The 17101-nt window shown below is 46.9% G+C and overlaps 1 long non-coding RNA gene and 1 gene segment (V, D, J or C); one reads left to right on the top strand and one right to left on the bottom strand.

Annotated features, from left to right (window-relative positions):
* The first annotated feature begins 5720 nt into the window (after nucleotides 1–5720).
* On the top strand, nucleotides 5721–11631 carry LOC140422655 (uncharacterized). The gene is made up of 3 exons (XR_011947540.1): nucleotides 5721–6110; nucleotides 9067–9154; nucleotides 11250–11631. It is a non-coding gene; the product is annotated as an uncharacterized lncRNA (long non-coding RNA).
* LOC140422654 (Ig heavy chain C region-like) overlaps nucleotides 7991–17101 on the bottom strand; it is a 32125-nt gene continuing 23014 nt past the window's right edge. Inside the window, 4 exon segments of the C gene segment in view lie at nucleotides 7991–8445; nucleotides 10105–10413; nucleotides 11247–11558; nucleotides 11754–12053. Coding sequence covers nucleotides 8054–8445; nucleotides 10105–10413; nucleotides 11247–11558; nucleotides 11754–12053 — 1313 coding nt within the window.

Below are 17101 nucleotides of genomic sequence, written 5' to 3'. Positions count from 1 at the left end.
TTTTTAATATTCTCGTTTCATTTTCTCCCGCTGCTAATTGAGTCTTTAATATATTTGTCATTGTATATCTACTGTTGAGTTCGTGACACTCAGAAATCGATCTGTGTTACTTAATTTTTCCAATTAAGGGGCAATTTGGCGTGGCCAATACACCTACCCTGCACATCTTTGGGTTGTGGGGGTGAGACCCACGGGTCACGGGGAGAATGTGCAAACTCCACTGGGACAAAGACCCACGAGTGGGATCCAACCCAGGTCCTTGACGCTGTGAGGCAGCAGTGCTAACCATTGCGTCACCGTGCCGCCCTTGCCTGCCGTTTGTGTTTGTTCTTTTTCTTTTGTGTCTGTGTAGATGCGAAATTCGTGTTTAGCTTTACTCTTCTTTTGTCTGTCCCGATGTCTTCATAAGTGTCATTGTGTGTGTTCATGTGTCAGTTAGCATTGATCACTGTATTTGTACGTCAGCGCCTGCATGTGAACTTTGTTTATCTTCTGTCAATGTGTATATATGAGTGTTTTACTGTGTGTGTTTGTGTGTTGAAGTCTATGTTTATATATTAATGCCTGTGTTAATATAAGTTTATACTTCCCTGCCCAGTAATAAAAGTGTGTCTTTTTGTGTTCAACATGCATGTCAGTGTCTTAATGTTTGTGTCTGGATAAGTGCGTTTGTGTGTGTGTGTTTGTTGATGTGTGTCGAACGAGGCCATTCGGCCCATTGAGTCTGCACCGACCCCCAGAAAGAGCATCCGACCGGTGCATGCCCCTCCCTAACCCCAGTACCCCGTAACCCCACCTAACGTTGTGGGCACCAAGGGGTAATATAGCATGGCCAATCCACCTAATCTGCACCTCCTTGGACTGTGGCAGGAAACCGGAGCACGCGGAGGAAACACGGACACGGGACAACGTGGAAACCCTACACCGACAATCACCCGAGGCTGGAATTGAACCCAGGTTTATGGTGCTGTGAGGCAGCAGTGCTATTTATGCGTTGATGGTTGTTTCTATCTATTGATGTGTATTGATGACTCTATGTGTATTCTTGTGTGTTCGTGTTAATGTGTGTACGAGTCTGCTAATATGTGTCTACGTGAGCCCATTAGTGTGTCAATGTGGATTATTGTCTCTGTTTGAATGGACATATTTCTGTCATCTGAAATTATGCTAATGTACATGTTATTGGTTACATTTGTGTTTCATATTCTACTGTCAGCCTGCTTGTCTGGTTTTATATGTTTGTGTATCTGTGTGGACATGTGGGGTTGTATGTGTCTGTTTGTGTGGTTGTATGTGTCTGTTTGTGTAGCCGCTTGTGTGTGTGGATTTCTGTGTGGATGTGCCCGTGTGTCTGTGTGTGTATAAACATGTGCTTTTTTGTGTTTATGTGCATGTTTGTGAATTTTTGCGCACGTTTAGATTAGTGTCTGATTGGCTGAAGCTGCCCCCACCCTAATTGCTGAGAGGCAGTTATCTGGCAGTCACCTGAGGCCTGTTAAGGGGCACAAAGGTACACATTGCTTTCTTCTCTTTGAAGTTTTAGTGTGAGTCATCCTAAAGTCTGTATAAGACAGACAGAAAGTGCACATTAGTAAGCATTGCGCAGGTCAAGGACACACAGCCTGAGTGAGAGAGATACAGACCGAGTGAGAATTTGGTAATTTGGTGCAGTGAGGTAATTCAGTGAAGAGTGGGAGAAGGTGCTTTTTCCCTACTGTTTTGTTCTCTCTCTTTCTTCGGGCCTAATTTCGGGAGCCGTTCGGAGGAGGAGGAGCAGTCTCTGTGAGTATAAAAACCTAACGGTAACTTCCTGTTTTCCAGTAGTTTTTTTTTTCCAAAAGTGACGTCAGAGGGAAGCTGTGATCTGAGTGGTTGATAGCAAATCTGCCCCAAACTAAAAAAAAAAAACACAGCTAAACTCATAAACTTAAATTAAACTAATTAATTAATTAGCTGGTCAGGTGATGTGCTTGAGCTGCTTGATGTGGGAGCTGGCAGATCCCATTGCGAGCTGCAGCGACCACATCTGCAGTAAGTGTTGGCTGCTCGAAGAGCTCCGGCTCAGAGTTGATGAGCTGGAGTCTGAGCTTCAAACACTGAGGCACATCCGGGAGGGAGAGACTTACCTGGACACTGTGTTTCAGGAGGCAGTCACACCTGTCAGAGTAAGTAGTTTAAATCCTGCCAGTGGCCAGGGACAGCAGGGTGTGACTGCAAGTCAGGCAGGTAAAGGGAACCAGCAGTCAGGAACTCAGGAGCCTCAGCCCTTGACTCTGTCCAACAGGTATGAGGCACTTGCTCCCTGTGTGGATGGCGAACAGGGCTGCAGGAAGGATGAGTCAGCTGACCAAGGCACCATGGTTCAACAGGCCATTCAAGGGGAGGGAGCAAATAGGCTAGTTGTAGGGGATTCTATTATCAGGGGGATAGATAGTATCCTTTGTGAGCAGGATAAAGAGTCCCGCATGGTATGTTGCCTGCCCGGTGCTAGGGTGCGGGACATCTCTGACCAGCTTGAAAGGATACTGGAGAGGGAGGGGGAGGATCCAGTTGTTGTGGTCCATGTCAGTACCAACAACATAGGCAAGTCTAGGAAAGAGGACCTGTTTAGAGATTATAGAGATTATAAAGAGCTTGGATTCAAATTAAAAAACAGGTCCTCAAGGGTCATAATCTCCGGATTACTGCCCGAGCCACGTGCAAATTGGCATAGGGAGGCAAGAAAAAGGGAAGTTAACATGTGGCTGAAAGAGTGGTGTGGGAAAGAGGGGTTCCTTTTCATGGGACACTGGCATCAGTTTTGGGACAGGGGGGACCTATACCGTTGGGATGGTCTCCACCTGAACCGAGCTGGGACCAGTGTTCTGGCGAAAAGAATAAATAGGGTGGTCAATAGCACTTTAAACTAAAGATTGGGGGGGAAGGGAAAGTTAGGGAACCAAGAGGTGAAGTAATCAGTGGGAAGCGTAGCTGCTTAGGAATACAAAAAAGCACGAAAAGACAAAACTCAGGAGAGGTTACGATAGTCCCCATCCCACAAAATATGACAGTGTATGGAAAGGCTCAGTAAACCAAGGTCCACCACACTAAGAAAACAAAAAGGGACGGTCAATAGAGAATTAAAGGTGCTATATTTAAATGCGCGCAGTGTACGGAACAAGGTAGATGAGCTTGTGGCGCAGATTGTGACTGGCAGGTATGATGTGGTAGGCATCACAGAGACATGGTTGCAGGGTGTTCAGGCCTGGCATTTAAACATCCAGGGATTCACAACCTATCGAATAGACAGGGAGGGGGGCAGAGGGGGAGGGGTTGCCTTGTTAATTAGGAATGAAATTAAATCAATAGCACTAAATGACATAGGGTCAGATGATGTGGAGTCTGTGTGGGTAGAGTTGAGGAACCACAAAGGCAAAAAAGAAGGTAGAATCAGATGTAAAGGTGTTACAGTTAAATAAAGGTAACTACAGGGGCATGAGTGAGGAACTGACGAAAATCGAATGGGAGCAGAGCCTAGTGGGAAAGACAGTAGAACAGCAATGGCAGGAGTTTCTGGGAGTAATTGAGGACACAGTACAGAGGTTCATCCCAAAGAAAAGAAAGGTTATCAGAGGGGGGATTAGGCAGCCATGGCTGACAAAGGAAGTTAGGGAATGCATCAAAGCAAAAGAGAAAGCCTATAATGTGGCAAAGAGTAGTGGGAAGTCAGAATATTGGGAAGGCTACAAAAACAAACAGAGGATAACAAAGAGAGAAATAAGGAAAGAGAGGATCAAATATGAAGGTAGGCTAGCCAGTAACATTAGGAATGATAGTAAAAGTTTCTTTAAATACATTAAAACCAAACGGGAGGCAAAAGTAGACATTGGGCCGCTCCAAAATGACGCTGGTAATCTAGTGATGGGAGACAAGGAAATAGCTGAGGAACTAAATAAGTATTTTGCGTCAGTCTTCACAGTAGAAGACATGAGTAATGTCCCACCAATTCCGGAGAGTCAGGGGGCAGAGTTGAATATGGTAGCCATCACAAAGGAGAAAGTGCTAGAGAAACTAAGAGGTCTAAAAATTGATAAATCTCCGGGCCCAGATGGACTACATCCTAGAGTTCTAAATGAGATAGCTGAAGAAATAGTGGAGGCGTTAGTTATGATCTTTCAAAAGTCACTGGAGTCCGGGAAAGTCCCAGAGGATTGGAAAATTGCTGTTGTAACCCCCCTGTTCAAGAACGGAACAAGGAAAAAGATGGAAAATTATAGGCCAATTAGCCTAACCTCGGTTGTTGGCAAGATTCTAGAATCCATTGTTAAGGATGAGATTTCTAAATTCTTGGAAGTGCAGGGTCAGATTAGGACAAGTCAGCATGGATTTAGTAAGGGGCGGTCGTGCCTGACAAACCTGTTAGAGTTCTTTGAAGAGATAACAAATAGGTTAGACCAAGGAGAGCCAATGGATGTTATCTATCTTGACTTCCAAAAGGCCTTTGATAAGGTGCCTCACGGGAGACTGCTGAGTAAAATAAGGGCCCATGGTATTCGAGGCAAGGTACTAACAGGGATTGACGATTGGCTGTCAGGCAGAAGGCAGAGAGTTGGGATAAAAGGTTCTTTTTCGGAATGGCAACCGGTGACGAGTGGTGTCCCGCAGGGTTCAGTGTTGGGGCCACAGCTGTTCTCTTTATATATTAACGATCTAGATGACGGGACTGGGGGCATTATGGCTAAGTTTGCCGATGATACAAAGATAGGTGGAGGGGCAGGTAGTATGGAGGAGGTGGGGAGGCTGCAGAAAGATTTAGACAGTTTAGGAGAGTGGTCCAAGAAATGGCTGATGAAATTCAACGTGGGCAAGTGCGAAGTCTTGCACTTTGGAAAAAAGAATAGAGGCATGGACTATTTTCTAAACGGTGACAAAATTCATAATGCTGAAGTGCAAAGGGACTTGGGAGTCCTAGTCCAGGATTTTCTAAAGGTAAACTTGCAGGTTGAGTCCGTAATTAAGAAAGCAAATGCAATGTTGTCATTCATCTCAAGAGGCTTGGAATATAAAAGCAGGGATGTACTTCTGAAGCTTTATAAAGCATTAGTTAGGCCCCATTTAGAATACTGTGAGCAACTTTGGGCCCCACACCTCAGGAAGGACATACTGGCACTGGAGCGGGTCCAGCGGAGATTCACACGGATGATCCCAGGAATGGTAGGCCTAACATACGATGAACGTCTGAGGATCCTGGGATTGTATTCATTGGAGTTTAGGAGGTTGAGGGGAGATCTAATAGAAACTTACAAGATAATGAATGGCTTAGATAGGGTGGATGTTGGGAAGTTGTTTCCATTAGCAGGGGAGACTAGGACCCGGGGGCACAGCCTTAGAATAAAAGGGAGTCACTTTAGAACAGAGATGAGGAGAAATTTCTTCAGCCAGAGAGTGGTGGGTCTGTGGAATTCATTGCCACAGAGGGCGGTGGAGGCCGGGACGTTGAGTGTCTTTAAGACAGAAGTTGATAAATTCTTGATTTCTCAAGGAATTAAGGGCTATGGAGAGAGAGCGGGTAAATGGAGTTGAAATCTGCCATGATTGAATGGCGGAGTGGACTCGATGGGCCGAATGGCCTTACTTCCGCTCCTATGTCTTATGGTCTTATGGTTTGCGTGTGTTTTTGTGCCAAAATATGTGTGGTTCATTGTGCCTGGGTGTATGTTTATGCATGTGTTTCTGTGTGTGTGTCTAGGTGTGTGTTTGTGTCTACTTGTGAGCGTGTGTACGTTTGTCGGTCTGTGTGCATGTGTGTGGCGTGTTTGTGTCTTTATCTGTCTGTGTATTTGTATCAGCTGCCTGTAGCGTTGCCATTTGTGGGTATTATTGATACCGATGTAGAATATGTTGAACTTTCTGCTATAAATGTGTTTTCTGTGAGGTGCAAGCTGCCATCAGGTGACCTAATGCAAAAATACAAGGAGGTGCCTCAGGAGAGAACAGTGAAAACCCAGGAAGAATTCAATCACCAGTCTGGATTTGGATTTTGGGGAATCGGTTTTAGCAGGCGGATAAGAGGAACAAGGCTGCTGAAAAAATACATCTTTATCATGATGGTCTTTTAAACCCTTCAGCCAGTAAGCTACATGCCTTCTTGTAATGTCAGTAACGGAGTTCTTAGTCCAGAGAACCGTTTACTTCCAAACTCCCTGCTTGGAGGCTGGGAAGATATTGAGTTAATAATCTCCCTCTCTCTGGTCAGCTCAGCAAATTGCCTTTGGGTTCTCCCTGCTGGAGGTGGAGATACAGAGAGTTCACTCATCACCTTCCTCCTCGTTTGGTCGGGAAAGTGGAGGTAAAATGGCTCAGTGTTGCCCCTTTGCTCTCTTTGTTGGGGAAGTGTGGGTACAGTGGATTAAATAATGGCCCTCCACTCATTGTTGGAAGCGGGTGTACAGTGGATTAACTCAGCCCCCACCGTCTCTTTGTTGGGGAAGTGGGGGCACAGTGTGCTAACTGATGCCCCTCCGCCTCTCTTTGTTGGGGAAGTTGGGGCACAGTGTGTTAACTAATACCCCTCCGCCTCTCTTTGCTGGGGAAGTGGGGGTACGGTGCATTAAGTGAAGCCCCTCCTACTCTCTTTGTCGCGGAATTGGGTTCCGGTGGATTAACTAATGCCCCTTCCCCCTCTCTCTGTTGGGGAAGTGGAGAGACAGTGGGTTAACTAATGCCCCTCCCCCTCTCTTTGTTCGGGAAGTGGGGGGGGGAGCAGCGTATTAAATAATGCCCCCCCTCTCTTTGTTTGGGGAAGTGGGGAGACAGTGGGTTAACTAATGCCCCTCCCCCCCTCTCTGTTGGGGAAGTGGGGAGGCCGTGGGTCAACTAAAGCCCCTCCCCCTCTCTCTGTTGGGGAAGTGGGGAGATAGTGGATTGACTAATGCCCCTCCCCCCTCTCTTTGTTCGGGAAGTGGTGGGACAGTGTATTAAATAATGCCCCTCCCCCCCCTCTGTTGGGGAAGTGGGGAGGCCGTGGGTTATCTAATTCCCCTCCCCCTCTCTCTGTTGGGGAAGTGGGGAGACAGTGGATTAACTATTGCCCCTCCCCTCTCTCTGTTGGGGAAGTGGGGAGACAGTGGATTGATTAATGCCCCTCCCCCTCTCGGTTGGGGAAGGGGGAGACAGTGGATTGATTAATGCCCCTCCCCCCTCTCTGTTGGGGAAGTGGGGAGGCTGTGGGTTATCTAATTCCCTCCCCCTCTCTCTGTTGGGGAAGTGGGGAGACAGTGGATTGACTAATGAAAATGAAAATCGCTTGTTGTCACAAGTAGGCTTCAAATGAAGTTACTGTGAAAAGCTCCTAGTCGCCATATTCCGGCGCCTGTTCGGGGAGGCTGTTACGGGAATTGAACCGTGCATGCTGGCCTGCCTTGGTCTGCTTTCAAAGCCAGCGATTTAGCTCTGTGCTAAACAGCCCCTCCCCCCTCGTTGTTGGGGAAGTGGGGAGACAGTGCGTTAACTAATGCCCCTCCCCCTCTCTCTGTTGGGGAAGGGGGAAGACAGTGGATTGATTAATGCTCCTCCCCCTCTCTCTGCTCGTGAAGTTGGGGTATAGTGGATTAACAATTTGACTTTTTCCTCTCTTTGATGGGGATTGCTGGTCCATGTTTCTGTGTGACCTTCAATTCAGTTCCCAGTGGGTGTGATGCAGCAACTTAAATCTGACATTATTTTTAAAGGGATGGACAATGATAGAAGCAGGAACACCGAGGTCTAAATATGATGTGTTTGTTTGCCTGAAATGGGAACTTGTCTGATTTCTTCTCAGAGGGGATAGTCAGTGAAGATATTTTGCTGAATTCTGTGATGAATGAGTTTTGCTCTGTCTCTAACCCAGGGTGTATCTGAGCTGGGAGCACTGGTTGTATCAGACTTGGGGCCGAGACCTGTAGAAATCCGGGTCTCATTGAACCAATCTGCAAAGTGGAAGCTCCATTAATTAAGCGGCTGTGCATTTAAATCACAATTGGAGGAAAAATACTTTATTATTTTTATTTCAGTTAGACGTGTAACCCATAGATTCTCATTGACATGAATTAACGGTGTCCATCAGAGCGAGGGAAATGTTCAGGAAACTGGGTTTACCGCTGGATTTATCAACCGTTCTGTTGATGATCTTCAAGGGGATGGCTTCATGTCCCACCACACAGGAGTAAGAAGCGCCGCTGGCCCACTCCTCCGCTGCAATGGATAACAGGCTGTACATGAAGAAGGAGCTATTGCCGTTCTCCGCCATCACCTCGGTGTTCTTGTAGTTCCCGGGATTCACCTGCTTGTCATTGACGGTCCACTTGACGAAGATCTCTCGGGGGGAGAAACCTCTCACTAAGCAGCTGAGGGAGACGAATCTCTGAGCGGAGACGTCTTCAGCCGAGGGCAGGAGGACAGAGACGGACGGTTCCCGCGGGTTGGGATCTGCAGAAAATGTACAATAAACGTCAGTAAAATGGGGAATTCCGGAGACAATGGAACCGCGGGTTAGATGTGAGAGAAATGTGTTTTGTGTTGGATTTTAAAGGTTTCCATTTCCCAGTTTGGGATCTGTCCGGTTTCCCAGCTCGGAGCTGAGGTGGACACAAGCCTTTACCCTGAGAATTTACGGATATTGAATTCGAAATTTTCAGAAAGTGTACAGCAGGGAAACAGGCCATTCGGCCCGCCTGTTCTGTGCTGGTGTATAAGTTCCACTCCAGACTCCCCCCACCTTACCCCAAGAGGATTGGGGAAACTGCCAATGCAACTCCCTTATTCAAAAGGGGAGGGAGACAAAAACAGGTAACGATAGGCCAGTGACCTTAACATCTGTCAGTGGGAAACGGTTCGAGTCCATTATAACGGATCCAATCGCTCAGCATTTAGAAATACTCAATATAATCAACAGAGTCAGCGCGGCCTCGTGAAGGGGGAATCATGCCTGACAAATGGATTGCCCTTATTTGAGGTGGTAACGAGAAGGCGAGAGAGAGGGGGGCCAGTAGATGTAATTTCCATGAATTTCAAAATTAATAAATGAATGTACTATTCCCACGTTTGCAGATGACAAAAAATAGAAAGACTGGAGAAAGCTGAAGTAACGGGGGATTGGGGGTCCTCGTGCAGAAACCACACAAAGAAAGTTCTGCAGGTAATATGGAGACAAATTGAATGTTGACATTTATTTCAAAGGGAATAGAATATAAACATGGGGAAGTCTGGCTAAAACTATCCAAGGCACTAGTTAGTCTACACCTGGTATACTTTGCATAGTTTTGGTGCCCTTATCTAAGGAAGACAAATTGGTTTTGAAGGCAGTCCAGAGAAGGATCACGAGGTTGATCCCGAGTATGGAGGGATTTTCTTATGAGCTGAGGTTAAGTAGGCTGGGCTGTACTTATTGGAGTTTAGAGGAATGAAGGCGGCCTAATCGAGACATGAAAGATTCTCAGGGAGCTTCTTAGGATAGACGCTGAGGGGGTGTTTTCCTCTGTGGGAGCAGCTAGGAGCAGCGTGCAGGATCTCTGTGGGAGCAGCTAGGAGCAGCGTGCAGGATCTCTGTGGGAGCAGCTAGGAGCAGCGTGCAGGATCACAAAGTGAGGGTTCGCCCATTTCAGACAGAGACGAGGTGGAATTTCCTCTCTGAGAGTAGTGAAGCTCTGGAATTATGTAACCCGGGGGGCTGTAGATTCTGGGTGGTTCAGTATGTTCAAGGTTGAGGGAGACATATTTTAAATCAGTAAAGGCGTCAAGAGATATGGGGATAAGTCGGGAAAGAGGAGTTGAAGATTATCACGTCAGATCAGTCATGACCTCACTGCAGGCTGGACCGCTGTTGATGGGCCCAGTGGCCAACGTCTGTTCCTAAGTCTTGTGGTCTATGGTCTCGCTCCATCTAAACCCAACATCACTGTTTTCAATTCATTGTTCATTCATCTGCATATCAATTTCCCCCTTAAACTCTAAACGCCCAGAGTATTTAGTTAGTGGAATTACCAATCAGAATGGACCATAAATACACTGAATGCTAACTACTGACCGCTGCACTGACACTAGAAATAGACACAATGACTCACTTATTGCTTCAGTCTCACCGCTCACCTATTTTTCTGTGGATTGAAATTCTGAAGGGAGTTGGCAGGTCCTGATGGCTCGTCACACAGTCAAACACAGCCCCACTCAGCCAGGCTTGTGTCGAGATGTTTAATTTGCTGACCACACTCTCAGTATCTGCCCCAGGCTGGTCGGCAATCTCTGATTTCAGCGGCTTCTTTGCTTCACTCCAGGACACGTTGACTCCATAAGGAGCATTCGAAATGATGCAGGTTAAGGTTACAGTCGCCTCCAATAAGACCTGTTCTATTTGTGGTGGCAGTATTGTTACTGAGGCATATTTGCAACCGGAAAAACCTGCGACTGAAAAAAGTGGAAATCAACCCAAGTTTGATCTTCAGAATCAGGACAGCAGTATTCAGCCTGAACTCTAAATAGGAATAAATCAACTTCGAAACATCAACCTCTAAATAATCAACTTCGAAACATCAACCTCTAAAGACCGCCTTTAATCTTCTATCGGCAATGGAAAATCAGTTTGGTTTGTGAAAACTATTCTCATTGTGAAATACAGTCAGCCCCGATATCATTCTAACAAATCAGTATTTCAGCATTCCCAATACAAATATTCCATTCCTGATCTCAGGAACGAAGTACTGAAGGCTGATCCATAAATAGGTTGGATGAACTTTCCAACACTTGCCCCCGGAGCTGTTATCAGTTAAGTGTTTGAGACACCCACTGACTCTCAAATATAATCAGCTGTCTCAGGATAAAGCTGGTATCAAGTCCACCAGGGGCTGGTTTAGCACGGGGCTAAATCGCTGGCTTTTAGAGCAGACCAAGGCAGGCCACCAGCGCGGGTCCAGCCTCCCCGAACAGGCGCCGGAATGCGGCGACTAGGGGCTTTTTCATTTGAAGCCTACTTGTGACAATAAGCGATTTTCATTTCATTCATCCAACTCACTCACTAAATGACTTCAAATTATAGGGATACATTTATTTCTATATTCATAAAATCGTGAATGATTAGCAACCCTCATGCAGCTCTTACATCAGAATGAAACACAAACTACATGGCAGTAAATTAGAAATTGTTCTGTGCTTTGTACTAACTTCAGTAAATTCCTGATTTGGATTAACATCAGAGTGCAGGATGATTTATTGTTTCCTCTGTTTGTGTCTCTTACCAGACGCGGTGATGTTTTGACTTTGGGTGCCCTCTTGATGAGTAACCTGGCAGGTATAGACCGCATTGCTGAACCATTCCCCAGCGGAGACTGTCAGCCGACTGGTCGCCGAGAAGTTCCCGTTCACGTCACAGGGGGGAGAGGTGACAAATCCTGAACCCATGGGTTGTCCATTCTTCAGCCACTTTACCGCAATTGACTTTGGATGGAAATCGTTGATTGAACAGACCATGGTTGCAAATTTCTTGCTTGAGATTTCTTCATTGGAACTCACGGTGAGGAGAACATTTGGAGTGTTGACAGGTGGAGGGCCTTCAAGAAACACAAGTTAGACATTTCTTGAAGAAGATGTTGTAACAAATAAAATGACTATATTTGAACAGTTTCTCTGTGGTCACTGTTTCTCGCAGGAATCAGAACTATGCAGAGAACCATAAATGTGTTATGACCAAAGATGTAAATAAAGTAATCAAAGCGTCTGTTTCTCACAGATTCCACAACACTTACATTTCATTCCAATGCTCTTGTCTGAGCCGCTGTGTCGAACCTCACAGCTGATTTTGCTGCATCCCCCCTCTGACTCGGTGATGGTTAACTGGCTGCTCAGGGTGTAGGTTCCCTTCTTGTTTCTCACCGACGGGTATTTCTTAACTCCAGTGGTGATCAGCTGCCCATCTTTCTTCCAGGTAAGTCTGGAGATTTCTGGGGAGTAGTCCATCGCCAAACAGCCGTAGGTCACGGAGCCGTCGCTGTTGTGTTGCTGACAGGAGGAGGCCAGGCTGTAGAGAGTGGGCGGAGACGGTGTTGCTGGGAGAGAATGGTCCATTCAACAAGTTAGACTCTGTTATTTGTGATCTATAAGTTACCAAGCACATCAAAATGTGACGATGCATTTATCCTAACATTTTCTCATTAACTGCTACATCCACATTTCAGCATCTATTAGTTCTATGATTTAAGAATCACGATCTCTTTGCCCCCTCATTAGAAACCCGCATCCCTTTCTCCGTTTCTAACACATACAAAAAATAACATTTGATGCCGCCTGAATGATGTAACTGTCATTGGATTGAAGGAGAGGAGCAGAGAGTTTCCCCCATTATTTCAGCCACCATGTAAAATAAAATAGAAATGTCGCCATGGTCCCGGAGACTGCCCTTTCCTTCTGAGAGCTGACTCGTGGTGATTTAACCTGAGGGTCACCACACCGCAGGCGAGGGGCAAGGTTGAGAATGGGGGTCTTTATGAATAACCTCAGCCGGTCCAGCAATTGAACCCGTGCTGTTAGGATCGCTCTTCATCACGAACCAGCCATCCAGCTAACTGAGCTGTGTACGTCACAATCCAGCTAACTGAGCGGTGTATGTCAGAATCCAGCTCACTGAGCTGTGTACGTCACAATCCAGCTAACTGAGCTGTGTATGTCACAATCCAGCAAACTGAGCTGTGTACGTCACAATCCAGCTAACTGAGCTGTGTACGTCACAATCCAGCTAGCTGAGCTGTGTACGTCACAATCCAGCTCACTGAGCTGTGTACGTCACAATCCAGCTCACTGAGCTGTGTACGTCACAATCCAGCTAACAAAGCTGTATACGTCACAATCCAGCTAGCTGAGCTGTGTATGTCACAATCCAGCAAACTGAGCTGTGTACGTCACAATCCAGCTAACTGAGCTGTGTATGTCACAATCCAGCAAACTGAGCTGTGTACGTCACAATCCAGCTAACTGAGCTGTGTACGTCACAGTCCAGCTAACTGAGCTGTGTACGTCACAACCCAGCTAACTGAGCTGTGTACGTCACAGTCCAGCTAACTGTGCTGTGTACGTCACAATCCAGCTAACTGAGCTGTGTACGTCACAATCCAGCTAATTGAGCTGCGGAGGTCACAATCCAGTTAACTGAGCTGTGTACGTCATAATCCAGCTCACTGAGCTGTGTACATCACAATACAGCTAACTGAGCTGTGTACATCACAATCCAGCTAACTGAGCTGTGGACGTCGCAATCCAGCTAACTGAGCTGTGTATGTCACAATCCAGCTAACTGAGCTGTGTACCTCACAATCCAGCTCACTGAGCTGTGTACATCACAATCCAGCTAACTGAGCTGTGTACGTCACAATCCAGCTAACTGAGCTGCGGAGGTCACAATCCAGCTAACTGAGCTGTGTACGCCACAATCCAGCTAACTGAGCTGTGTACGTCACAATCCAGCTAACTGAGCTGTGTACGTCACAATCCAGCTAACTGAGCTGCGGAGGTCACAATCCAGCTAGCTGAGCTGTGTACGTCACAATCCAGCTAACTGAGCTGTGTACGTCACAATCCAGCTAACTGAGCTGTGTACGTCACAATCCAGCTAACTGAGCTGTGTACGTCACAATCCAGCTAGCTGAGCTGTGTACGTCACAATCCAGCTAACTGAGCTGTGTACGTCACAATCCAGCTAACTGAGCTGTGTACGTCACAATCCAGCTAACTGAGCTGTGTACGTCACAATCCAGCTAGCTGAGCTGTGTACGTCACAATCCAGCTAACTGAGCTGTGTACGTCACAATCCAGCTAACTGAGCTGTGTACGTCACAATCCAGCTAGCTGAGCAGTGTACATCACAATCCAGCTAACTGAGCTGTGTACGTCACAATCCAGCTAACTGAGCTGTGTACATCACAATCCAGCTAACTGAGCTGTGTATGTCACAATCCAGCTAACTGAGCTGTGTACGTGACAATCCAGCTAACTGAGCTGTGTACGTCACAATCCAGCTAACAGTGCTGTGTACGTCACAATCCAGCTAACTGAGCTGTGTACGTCACAATCCAGCTAACTGAGCTGTGTACGTCACAATCCAGCTCACAGAGCTGTGTACGTGACAATCCAGCTAACTGAGCTGTGTACGTCACAATCCAGCTAACTGAGCTGTGTACGTGACAATCCAGCTAACTGAGCTGTGTACGTGACAATCCAGCTAACTGAGCTGTGTATGTCACAATCCAGCAAACTGAGCTGTGTACGTCTCAATCCAGCTACCTGAGCTGTGTACGTCTCAATCCAGCTACCTAAGCTGTGTACGTCACAATCCAGCTAACTGAGCTGTGTACGTCACAATCCAGCTCACTGAGCTGTGTACATCACGATCCAGCAAACTGAGCTGTGGACGTCACAGTCCAGCTAACTGAGCTGTGTACATCACAATCCAGCTCACTGAGCTGTGTACATCACAATCCAGCTAACTGAGCTGTGTACGTGACAATCCAGCTAACTGAACTGTGTACGTCACAACCCAGGGAACTGAGATGTGTACGTCACAATCCGGCTAGCTGAGCTGTGTACGTCACAATCCAGCTCACTGAGCTGTGTACGTCACAATCCAGCTCACTGAGCTGTGTACATCACAATCCAGCTCACTGAGCTGTGTACGTCACAATCCAGCTAACTAAGCTGTGTACGTCACAATCCAGCTAACTGAGCTGTGTACGTCACAATCCAGCTAACTGAGCTGTGTACATCACAATCCAGCTAACTGAGCTGTGTACGTCACAATCCAGCTAACTGAGCTGTGTACCTCACAATCCAGCTAACTGAGCTGTGCACGTCACAATCCAGCTAACTGAGCTGTGTACGTCACAATCCAGCAAACTGAGCTGTGTACGTCACAATCCAGCTAACTGAGCTGTGTACGTCACAATCCAGCTAACTGAGCTGTGTACGTCACAATCCAGCGAACTGAGCTGTGTACGTCACAATCCAGCTAACTGAGCTGTGTACGTCACAGTCCAGCTAACTGGGCTGTGTACGTCACAATCCAGCGAACTGAGCTGTGTACGTCACAATCCAGCTAACTGAGCTGTGTACGTCACAATCCAGCTAACTGGGCTGTGTACGTCACAATCCAGCGAACTGAGCTGTGTACGTCACAATCCAGCTAACTGAGCTGTGTACGTCACAGTCCCGCTAACTGAGCTGTGTACATCACAATCCAGCGAACTGAGCTGTGTACGTCACAATCCAGCTAACTGAGCTGTGTATGTCACAATCCAGCTCACAGAGCTGTGTACATCACAATCCAGCGAACTGAGCTGTGTACGTCACAATCCAGCTAACTGAGCTGTGTACGTCACAATCCAGCTAACTGAGCTGTGTACGCCACAATCCAGCTCACTGAGCTGTGTACGTCACAATCCAGCTAACTGAGCTCTGTACATCACAATCCAGCTAACTGAGCTGTGTACGTCACAATCCAGCTAAATGAGCTGTGTACGTCACAATCCAGCTAACTGAGCTGTGTACGTCACAATCCAGCTCACTGAGCTGTGTACGTCACAGTCCAGCTAACTGAGCTGTGTACGTCACAGTCCAGCTAACTGTGCTGTGTACGTCCCAATCCAGCTAACTGAGCTGTGTACGTCACAGTCCAGCTAACTGAGCTGCGGAGGTCACAATCCAGCTCACTGAGCTGTATATGTCACAATCCAGCTAACTGAGCTGTGTACGTCACAATCCAGCTAACTGAGCTGTGTACGTCACAATCCAGCTAACTGAGCTGTGTATGTCACAATCCAGCTAACTGAGCTGTGTACGTCACAATCCAGCTCACTGAGCTGTGTACATCACAATCCAGCTAACTGAGCTGTGTACGTCACAATCCAGCTAACTGATCGGTGTACGTCACAATCCAGCTAACTGAGCTGTGTACGTCACAATCCAGCTAACTGGGCTGTGTACGTCAAAATCCAGCTAATTGAGCTGTGTACGTCACAATCCAGCTAACTGAGCTGTGTACGTCACAATCCAGCTAACTGAGCTGTGTACGTCACTATCCAGCTAACTGAGCTGTGTACGTCACAATCCAGCTAACTGAGTTGTGTACTTCACAATCCAGCTAACTGAGCTGTGGACGTCACAGTCCAGCTAACTGAGCTGTGTACATCACAATCCAGCTAACTGAGCTGTGGACGTCACAATCCAACTAACTGAGCTGTGTACGTCACAATCCAGCTAACTGAGCTGTGTACGTCACAATCCAGCTAACTGAGCTGTGTACGTCACAATCCAGCTCACTGAGCTGTGTACATCACAATCCAGCTAACTGAGCTGTGTACGTCACAATCCAGCTAACTGATCTGTGTACGTCACAATCCAGCTAACTGAGCTGTGTACGTCACAATCCAGCTAACTGGGCTGTGTACGTCACAATCCATCTAATTGAGCTGTGTATGTCACAATCCAACTAACTGAGCTGTGTACGTCACAATCCAGCTCACTGAGCTGTGTACGTCACAATCCAGCTCACTGAGCTGTGTACGTCACAATCCAGCTCACTGAGCTGTGTACATCACAATCCAGCTAACTGAGCTGTGTACGTCACAATCCAGCTAACTGATCTGTGTACGTAACAATCCAGCTAACTGAGCTGTGGACGTCACAATCCAGCTAACTGAGCTGCGGAGGTCACAATCCAGCTAACTGAGCTGTGTACATCACAATCCAGCTAACTGAGCTGTGTACATCACAATCCAGCTAACTGAGCTGTGTACGTCACAATCCAGCTAACTGAGCTGTGTACCTCACAATTCAGCTCACTGAGCTGTGTACGTCACAATGCAGCTAACTGTGCTGTGTACGTCACAATCCAGCTAACTGAGCTGTGTCCATCACAATCCAGCTAACTGAGCTGTGTCCGTCACAATCCAGCTAACTGAGCTGTGTACGTCACAATCCAGCTAACTGAGCTGTGTACATCACAATCCAGCTAACTGAGCTGTGTCCGTCACAATCCAGCTAACTGAGCTGTGTACATCACAATCCAGCTAACTGAGCTGTGTACGTCACAATCCAGCTAACTGAGCTG

The sequence above is a fragment of the Scyliorhinus torazame genome, chromosome 5 (genome assembly GCF_047496885.1).
Source record: "Scyliorhinus torazame isolate Kashiwa2021f chromosome 5, sScyTor2.1, whole genome shotgun sequence".
In the NCBI taxonomy this organism is placed as follows: domain Eukaryota; kingdom Metazoa; phylum Chordata; class Chondrichthyes; order Carcharhiniformes; family Scyliorhinidae; genus Scyliorhinus; species Scyliorhinus torazame.
The sequence above is the reverse complement of the archived record's forward strand: the minus strand, read 5'-3'. Positions and strand labels throughout refer to the sequence as shown.